This window comes from Aegilops tauschii, chromosome 4, assembly GCF_002575655.3.
Source record: "Aegilops tauschii subsp. strangulata cultivar AL8/78 chromosome 4, Aet v6.0, whole genome shotgun sequence".
Taxonomy (NCBI): Eukaryota; Viridiplantae; Streptophyta; class Magnoliopsida; order Poales; family Poaceae; genus Aegilops; species Aegilops tauschii.
In genome coordinates this window covers 63,493,344-63,503,144 of record NC_053038.3, presented here as the reverse complement: position 1 = coordinate 63,503,144, position 9,801 = coordinate 63,493,344, and the positions used below count along the sequence as shown (strand labels likewise).

Sequence of the window (9,801 nt, the reverse complement as noted above, 5' to 3'; positions counted from 1 at the left end):
CCCTCTTCTCTCGCTAGACACCGAGACCGACGCCGCTGCTACCCAGTACGACTACGGTGTTGACGACCCCTCCTTCTTGCCAGAGCAACCAGGCAAGCCCCCCCCCCCTTGATCACTAGATATCGCCTATTCTTCTCTATACTGCTTGCATTAGAGTAGTGTAGCATGCTACTGCTTTCTGTTAATCCTATTCTGTTGCATATCCTGTCTTTGCCACTACTGTTGTTACCTTTACCTGCAATCCTACATGCTTAGTATAGGATGCTAGTATTCCATCTTTGGCCCTACATTCTTGTTCGTCTGCTGTGCTATACTATCAGGACGTGATCACTCGGGAGGTGATCATGGTTATATACTATATACTTTATACATGATACATGTGGTGACTAAAGTCGGGTCGGCTCGTGGAGCACCCGCGAGTGATTCACGGATTGGGGGCTGAAAGGACCTTTGTCCCGACGGCCCTCTGGGTGGATCTTTGTGGCGGAGCGACATGGCAGGTTGAGACCACCTAGGCGAGAGGTGGGCCTGGCCCTGGTCGGCGTTCGCGGTTACTTCATAATAACACGCTTAACGAGATCTTGGTATTTGATCTGAATCTGGCCACTGGCCTATACGCACTAACCAACTACGCGGGAACTGTTATGGGCACTCGGCGTCGTGGTATCACCCGAAGCCTTCGTGACGTCAGCGACTGAGCGACGCGCGCCGGATTGGACTGGAACGCCTGCTAGGCTAGGTCTGCTTCCGTCCGCCCACGCAACGTGCAGGTGTGCAATGGGCGATGGGCCCAGGCCCCTGCGCCATAGGATTTAGACCGGCGTGCTGACCTCTCTGTTGTGCCTAGGTGGGGTGATGACCCACAAGTATAGGGGATCTATCATAGTCCTTTCGATAAGTAAGAGTGTCGAACCCAACGAGGAGCAGAAGGAGATGATAAGCGGTTTTCAGCAAGGTATGCTCTGCAAGCACTGAAATAATAGGTAACAGATAGTTTTGTGATAGGATAATTTGTAACGAGCAACAAGTAACAAAAGTAAATAAAGTGCAGCAAGGTGGCCCAATCCTTTTTGTAGCAAAGGACAAGCCTGGACAAACTCTTATATAGAGAAAAGCGCTCCCGAGGACACATGGGAATTATCGTCAAGCTAGTTTTCATCACGTTCATATGATTCGCGTTCGGTACTTTGATAATTTGATATGTGGGTGGACGGTGCTTGGGTGCTGTTCTTACTTGAACAAGCATCCCACTTATGATTAACCTCTATTGCAAGCATCCGCAACTACAACAAAAGTATTAAGGTAAACCTAACCATAGCATGAAACATATGGATCCAAATCAGCCCCTTACGAAGCAACGCATAAACTAGGGTTTAAGCTTATGTCACTCTAGCAACCCATCATCTACTTATTACTTCCCAATGCCTTCCTCTAGGCCCAAATAATGGTGAAGTGTCATGTAGTCGACGTTCACATAACACCACTAGAGGATAGACAACATACATCTCATCAAAATATCGAACGAATACCAAATTCACATGACTACTAATGGCAAGACTTCTCCCATGTCCTCAGGAACAAACGTAACTACTCACAAAGCATATTCATGTTCATAATCAGAGGAGTATTAATATGCATAAAGGATCTGAACATATGATCTTCCACCAAATAAAACAACTAGCATCAACTACAAGGAGTAATCAACACTACTAGGAACCTACAGGTACCAATCCCAGACTATGAGACAAGAATTGGATACAAGAGATGAACTAGGGTTTGAGAGGAGATGGTGCTGGTGAAGATGTTGATGGAGATTGCCCTCTCCCGATGAGAGGAGCGTTGGTGACGACGATGGCGATGATTTCCCCCTCCCGGAGGGAAGGCTCCCCGGCAGAACAGCTATGCCGGAGCCCTAGATTGGTTCCGCCAAGGTTCTGCCTCGTGGCGGCGGAGTCTCGTCCCGAAAGCTTGCTTATGATTTTTCTTTGGACGAAAGACTTCATATAGCAGAAGATGGGCACCGGAGGGCCAACAGGGGGCCCATGAGGCAGGGGGGCGCGCCCAGGGGGGTACGGCGCGCCCCCCACCTCGTGGCCAGGTGGAGGCCCCCCTGACGTATTTCTTCCGCTCAATATTTTTTATTATTTCCAAAAATAACTTTCGTGAAGTTTCAGTACTTTTGGAGTTGTGCAGAATAGGTCTCTAATATTTGCTCCTATTCCAGCCCAGAATTCCAGCTGCCGGCATTCTCCCTCCTTATGTAAACCTTGTAAAATAAAAGAGAATAGGCATAAGTATTGTGACATAATGTGTAATAACAGCCCATAATGCAATAAATATCGATATAAAAGCATGATGCAAAATGTACGTATCAACTCCCCCAAGCTTAGACCTCGCTTGTCCTCAAGCGAAAGCCGATAACGATAAATATGTCCACATGTTTAGAGGTAGAGGTGTCGATAAAATAAAATACGGACATGAGGGCATCATGATTATTCTCATAACAGGAACATATATGGATATTGTCATATGATTTCTTATGCTCAAGTAATAATCTATTCACAATGCAAAATATGAATCAGAAACTTTATTGAGAACTAACAAACTATAATCTCAGTCATTGAAGCAATTGCAATTTATCATAACATCAGAAAGAGTCTATGTTAGAGCTTTCTAGCAAGTCCACATACTCAACTATCATTTAGTCTTTCATAATTGCTAACACTCACTCAATACTTGTGGTTACGGAGTTTTAATCGGACACAGAGAAAGATAGGGGCTTATAGTTTCGCCTCCCAACCTTTTACCTGAAGGGTAATGTCAACAATAATAATTCATGCTAACCCATATCCAATTAGATATATATATATATCAGAATCTTTCCAACATCCTGTGCTTGCCAAAGGATAAAATATAAAAAGGAAAGGTGAAGATCACCATGACTCTTGCATAAGGTAGAAGGTAATAATAAAAGATAGGCCCTTCACAGAGGGAAGCAGAGGTTGCCACGCGCTTTCAGGGTTGGATGCACAAAATCTTAATGCGAAAGAACGTCACCTTATATTGCCACTTGTGATATGAACCTTTATTATGCAGTCTGTCGCTTTTATTTCTTCCACATCACAAGATCGTATAAAGCTTATTTCCTCCACGCCAATCAATCATACATATTTAGAGAGCAATTTTTATTGCTTGCACCTATGACAACTTACTTGAAGGATCTTACTCAATCCATAGGTAGATATGGTGGACTCTTATGGCAAAACTGGTTTAAGGGTATTTGGAAGCACAAGTAGTATCTCTACTTGGTGCAAAGAATTTGGCTAGCATGAGGGGGAAAGGCAAGCTCAACATGTTGGATGATCCATGACAATATACTTTATCTCAGATATAAGAAAACATAACCCATTACGTTGTCTTCCTTGTCCAACATCAACTCTTTAGCATGCCATATTTTAATGAGTGCTCCTAATCATAAAAGATGTCCAAGATAGTATATTTATATGTGAAACCTCTCTTTCTTTATTACTTCCTATTAATTGCAACGATGACCAAAGCTATGTTTTTCAATTCTCAACAATTTTTAATCATCACACTCTTTCTATGTGAATTCATTACTCTCAATAAGATCAATATGGTACCTTTATTTCTTTTTATTCTTTTCTCTTTTCTTTTATTCACTCAAGATCATGGCAAAATAATCAAATCTGCAGCCAAACTCATCCTCTTGAATCAACACTAATCTTTATTATATAGCTCACGGACTCGATTACATAGAGAGATCATAAAGCAAAACTCAAAACTAGATCATACCAAAACTTTATTCTACTAGATCAAGATACTACTAAAAGGATCGAACTAAGAAAAATGGTAAAGAAAGGAGATGATGGTGATACAATACCGGGGCATCTCCCCCAAGCTTGGCAGTTGCCGAGGGGAGTGCCCATACCCATGTGATTATGTCTCCTTTGCTGGTGAAGGGATTATTGATGATGTAGGCTTGTCGTCCATCTTCCAAGGCATAGGCTCACCATCATAGAAGGATGATCGAGTCTCCAAAGTCTCAGGAATCCTCAAATCTGTAGCCAAACTCATCCTCTTGAATCTATATTCATACTCACAGTTTTGGTTTTGCAGGTCATAGATTTGGGCTTGGAGGTGCTCGATCTTCTCGTGAAGCTTGAAGATGGTATCCCCAATGTTCTGGGCATCCAGCTTGTGGTTGTTGGTGAACTCCGCAATCATCATGTGGTTGGAGTTGAGTCCATGTTCCACCATCCCCTAGCACTTGAAAACTTGTTGCTCCATGGCTTCGAGCCTCGTCTCCACGCTTTCGGGCCCCTTCGGTCCCTCTACATCACGGATGTGCAGCAACCCATCACGCATCTCAATAGTTTGAGGGTGTCGTAGCACCTCCGCGAGGTAAGGGTTGATGACCTTCTCAAAGAACTTGTCCTTGGGGGCAATTGGAGACGTCATGATGATCTAGATCTGTCAGAAAAACAGCTCGAAACAAAAACAGAGGATAATTGCGTGATACAGGAGTCAAAACCTTCGGGAGATTATATAATGAATTATTACCGACCAAAATACGTATCGTGCAAGAAAACGGAGTCCGGAGAGCACACGAGGTGCCCACGAGGTAGGGGCACGCCCAGGGGGTAGGGCGCGCCCTCCACCCTCGTGGAGGCCTCGTGTCCTTCCCGGGCTGCTTCTTATTTTTCTATTTTTCTGAATATTCCAAAACGGAGAAATATTGCCATAAAAACTGTTTTGCAGTCGGTTTACTTACCGTACCACATACATATTCCTTTTCGGAGTCTGAAATGTTCCGGAAAGTGTCCCTTATGTATTCCTCCGGGGTTACGGTTTCAATAACATTGGTTTCAACATTTATGGGATTACCTGAGATATAATGTTTGATTCTTTGACCGTTCACCACCTTCGGATTTGTGCCTTCGAAGTTGTTGATTTTTATGGCACCGGAACGATAGACCTCCTCGATAGCGTAAGGGCCTTCCCATTTAGAGAGAAGTTTTCCTGCTAAAAATCTTAAATGAGAGTTGTATAGCAATACCTAATCACCTACATTAAACTCACGCTTTTGTATTCTTTTGTCATGCCATCTTTTAACTTTTTCTTTAAACAACTTGGCATTCTCATAGGCTTGGGTTCTCCATTCATCAAGTGAGCTAATGCCAAATAACCTCTTCTCACCGGCAAGTTTGAAATCATAATTGAGCTCTTTAATAGCCCAGTAAGCCTTATGTTCTAGTTCGAGAGGTCAGTGACATGCTTTTCCATAAACCATTTTATACGGAGACATACCCATAGGATTTTTATATGCAGTTCTGTAGGCCCATAATGCATCATCAAGTTTCTTGGACCAATTCTTTCTAGATCTATTAGCGGTCTTTCGCAAAATTAATTTGAGCTCTCTATTACTCAATTCTACTTGACCGCTAGACTGTGGGTGATAAGGGGATGCAATTCTATGATTAACATCATATTTAGCAAGCATTTTACGGAAATCACCATGAATAAAATGTGAACCACCATCGGTCATTAAATATCTAGGGACTCCAAACCTCGGAAAAATAACTTCTTTAAGCATTTTAATAGAAGTGTTATGATCAGCACTACTAGTTGGAATAGCTTCTACCCACTTAGTAATGTAATCAACAGCAACTAAAATATGTGTGTAACCATTAGAGGCAGGAAAAGGTCCCATATAATCAAAGCCCCAAACATCAAATGGTTCAATAACAAGTGAATAGTTCATAGGCATTTCTTGACGTCTACTAATATTACCAATTCTTTGACATTCATCACAAGATAGGACAAACTTACGGGCATCCTTGAAGAGAGTAGGCCAATAAAAAACGGATTGCAATACCTTATGTGCAGTTCTATCTCCAGCGTGATGTCCTCCATAAGCCTCGGAGTGACACTTGCGTAGGATCTGTTCCTGTTCATGCTCAGGTACACAATGTCTAATAACACCATCTACTCCTTTATAAAGATGGGGGTCATCCCAAAAGTAATGTCTCAAACCATAGAAAAACTTTTTCTTTTGCTGGTATGTGAAACTAGGTGGTGCTCTCTCCATTCCGTTTTATAGTGCGTATAAGTTTTTGAGAGAAATTCCACAATGTAGTGCGTATCTCCCTCCTCGAGCGATTTTGGACGAAAATGCCCCCCACCAAATCGAACAGCCAGCGCCCCCAGCCCACCGCATTGCTAGCCTCTCTCTCTCCCTTATCTCTTTCTTCTCGCTGCTTTCCTCACCTCGCTGATCCCCACCGATCTCCCTTCTTCCTCGCTGATCCCCATCGATCCCCACCTCCCACAATGCTTCCTCTCCCTCTCTCATCGATCTTCTCCGCTTCACGTCAGTAGCCATCCAACAGATCTGGGCCGAGAGGTGTGGCGGAGGCGGCGGTCTTCATAGCCGGAGGAGTTGAGGGAGAGGTGAGGAGGAAGATTCTGGCTCTGTTGAAGGACGCAAAGGCGTCAATACAGCAAATTGAGTTGTTGATAGGCCACACGCCCAAGTTGGACGGTCCAGATGCTCAACGATTCTACAAGCGGCAGCGGGAATTCGAAGAAACAGAGGAGGAAGAAGAGGAGGAGATCCCTGGCGAGGGCTGCGCTGGAGACTGGCTGGACGCCCTCAGTAAGGAGGACCTGCTCGAGTACGTCAACGGATTTGATGCCGGCGACACTAACCAAGGTTCGCTAGTGACCCAGGATGCCGATGTCGGCGTCCGTGTAGAAGATGGCTCGCCCATGCCGCTTAGTTTTGCTCATCACGGTGTCCATGTACTAGGCGACTGCCCAAGTACACGAACAGGATGCATGTACAGTAACAAGCTCATGTTGGCCGGTGAAGAGGTGCTGCCCGAGGATGCCGAGACCCAGGACGGCAATGAGGTGCTGCCCGAGGACGCCGAGACCGACGGCGGAGAGGTGCTGCCCGAGGACGCCGAGACCCAGGACGGAAATGAGGTGCTGCCCGAGGACACCCAGACCGACGACGGCGTAGAGTTGCTGCTCAAGGACGCCCAGACCGACGACGGCGTAGAGTTGCTGCTCGAGGATGCCCAGACCGACGACGGCGTAGAGTTGCTGCTCGAGGACGCCCAGACCGACGATGACATAGAGTTGCTGCCCAAGGACGCCCAGAACGACAACGGCATAGAGTTGCTGCTCGAGGACGCCCAGACCGACGATGGCATCGAGTTGCTAACCGAGGACGCCCAGACCGATGACGACGTAGAGTTGCTGCCCGAGGATGTCGAGACCGACGACGGTGAAGCGGCGCTGCCTGAGGATGGTGAGAGTGATGTATCTTTCGTGCCTGACTCTATGCCCGGTCACGGTGGCGACTCGCTCGATGAATCGACGATGGAGGTAAGGGATATTATGCTGAACCTATTAATTCCTGGTTATCCGATGTGATTTTATGCATCAAATTTAACTTGCATGCATGGACATGGTAAACAGATGTGATGTGTATTTTGTTTGGGAAGTCTGTGATGTGTATCTTCTCAAGTGAATATAGAAAGTGTTTGAATTACATTGCTCAAACTTGGTTGTGTTCATGTGATTTTTATTTTTGCTTCATGGTTAGCTCCAGATTAAATAGCTCAACCTCAATTGCATGCATGGAAATTATCGTTGGTCAACTAAACACAAAACATATCCAGAATACATGGATCAATATGTCCAGATTACATTGATCACTTGTTGCCAAAATATGTTCAGATTACATTGATCATTTATTGCCAAAATATGTCCAGACTACATTGATCAATTGAACCCAAAATATGCCCAGACTTCTCTGATCAATTGAACCCAAAATATGTCCAGAGTGCAAACTGTTGCATGAGCAGACAATGACCATGTCTACATGGTGGCACTTAGGAACTCGATCGCGGCATTTACAATTGCTGGATCACATGGTAACCTAGCTGGGAGAAGGCCAGCTCCTGCTAGGGCCATCTTCCTCATGTGTGGAACCTTTTAGTGTTGGCCGCCATTAAGTTTGAGTATCTCCCGCATACAGGACTGCAAAGTGAGGAAGATGCGGTTGCTCCTCTCAGGGGGGTACTCTCCATATGCTTGGAGCACCTTGGTAACAATGTCATCTAGTGAACCTGGGAACAACTTCTGAAATAAAGCTTGTAGGGCTGCAAAAAAAACCTAGGTCCAATATGTTCAGATCAGGAGAATTAGGTGGTTGGCACGTCAACCTAATGTTCCATCCATCTGCCATTGCGGCTTCACAAAACATAGGATCACTGACGGGAATATGAGTTTTGGCATTGTCCTGTTGTATGATTATAGGATAACCGCGGTCCGAAGCAGGCCACTTCTCCTTAATGGCAGGAAGAAGTTTGTTCACCATGTAATCTTGGCTAACTTTCCTTGTCACCGCCGGCAACACCTTAGTAACAATTGTTCCCGCGTCGCGGTTCTTGCTATCCCTCTTAGCCTCCTCTAGGAATGTAAAAGGCCATATGCCAATCTTGCCATCAAATGTCATGTTGCCATCATCATCATATCGAGGCCTCACCACCACATCAAGGAACATCACTTTTTCAATGTGATTCTTGTTTTGTGTGGTACGCTTCGGATCTTCCTCATTGAGACCCAAATAGAATTTTTGATTCTTCCGAGTGCGATAGAACCACTTCTCATCTATGTGGATGACGTTGTCCATTCCATCAAATGTTGGCTCTTCTGGGATGCTTAATGGCTGAAACAAAGACAAACAAAACTGAACCCTAGCCCTCTTGTTTTCTTCTGTCAGTGTTGATTTGATGGCATTAGAATGCCGCCTGAGTCTGCCCTCCTTCAAACGCCTGAATAAGGTAGTCTTTGCCATGTTCAACTCATTAGCAAGATCTTGGAGACTTGTTCTCTTTCTTAGATCAATATCCTTTATGGCATCTTCATTGAAAGCAATCCTCTTGCGGCCACAATTCTTGGTCCTCTTGCTCAAGACTCCCTGCAATCCACCAGCCTTCTTTCCCTCCAGCCATCTCAGTTGTATAGTTCGCAAAGGAATGTTTGTTTCGGAGATAGCTTTAGTAATTCCATGATTCAATTTACCCAAAGAAGACCTCTCCAAGATCATGGCAAATAGATTTTGCTTTTCTTCATCTTTGTACTGCCTTCTCTTTTTCTTGCCTTCATTTGCAAATAAGTGGCGTCATAGATTTATTACATTGCTAACTATATGAACAATCATGCAGGAACCAGTACATGTATGCATGAAGCAGTACAAGCATGCATGATCCAGTATACATGACCACTAGAAGCATGCATGAACCAGTATCCATGAACCAGCACGCATGTATGCATGAACCGGTACAAGCATGCATGATTCAGAATCCATGAAGCAGTACGCATGTATGCGATCAGTGCAAGCATGCATGATCCACAATGCATAGCACACATGTATGCATGAACCAGTACAAGCATGCATACCAGCTGGAGTTGGATGTTCCTCGTCGTTTCCTTCAACATTTTCAGCATCAACTCCGGCATCGACTGCATGAAGTTCAACATTCAAGTCAATGCCAAGCATTCCATGCCTGTCGTCGCCACCGCCGCCGCCGCCGGATTCCACGTTCAAGTCAATGCCAGTATCGACATGAACGGAAGGTTGGCCGAGGCCGGCGTCACCAAGTGGAGGTTGGCTAGCCTGCCACCTAACGGTTGGTGATATTCCAGTGAGTCCCAACCTCGTACGTCCGCGCCGGCCATGATCGTGTCCACGGCCGGCGTGTCCAT

The 9,801-nt window shown here is 45.0% G+C and overlaps 1 protein-coding gene across 1 annotated transcript; it reads right to left on the bottom strand.

The window, feature by feature from the left end:
- Positions 1-8,025: 8,025 nt before the first annotated feature.
- LOC120963256 (uncharacterized) lies at positions 8,026-9,801 on the bottom strand. Its single transcript, XM_040387850.1, has 4 exons — positions 9,753-9,801; positions 9,496-9,558; positions 8,309-9,195; positions 8,026-8,205 (listed from the first exon to the last, which is right to left on the bottom strand). The coding sequence occupies exons 1-4, from the start codon at positions 9,799-9,801 to the stop codon at positions 8,026-8,028; spliced, it is 1,179 nt and encodes a 392-aa protein (XP_040243784.1).

Excerpts from the sequence above, each read along its gene's own strand:
- LOC120963256 (XM_040387850.1), bottom strand. The coding sequence starts at position 9,801 with ATGGACACGCCGGCCGTGGACACGATCATGGCCGGCGCGGACGTACGA. Across the intron at positions 9,559-9,752 it reads GGCCGGCGCGGACGTACGAG|TCGATGCCGGAGTTGATGCT; the intron begins GTTGGGACTCAC and ends AACTTCATGCAG. Across the intron at positions 8,206-8,308 it reads ATGCCAAAACTCATATTCCC|GTTTTTTTTGCAGCCCTACA; the intron begins GTCAGTGATCCT and ends TATTGGACCTAG.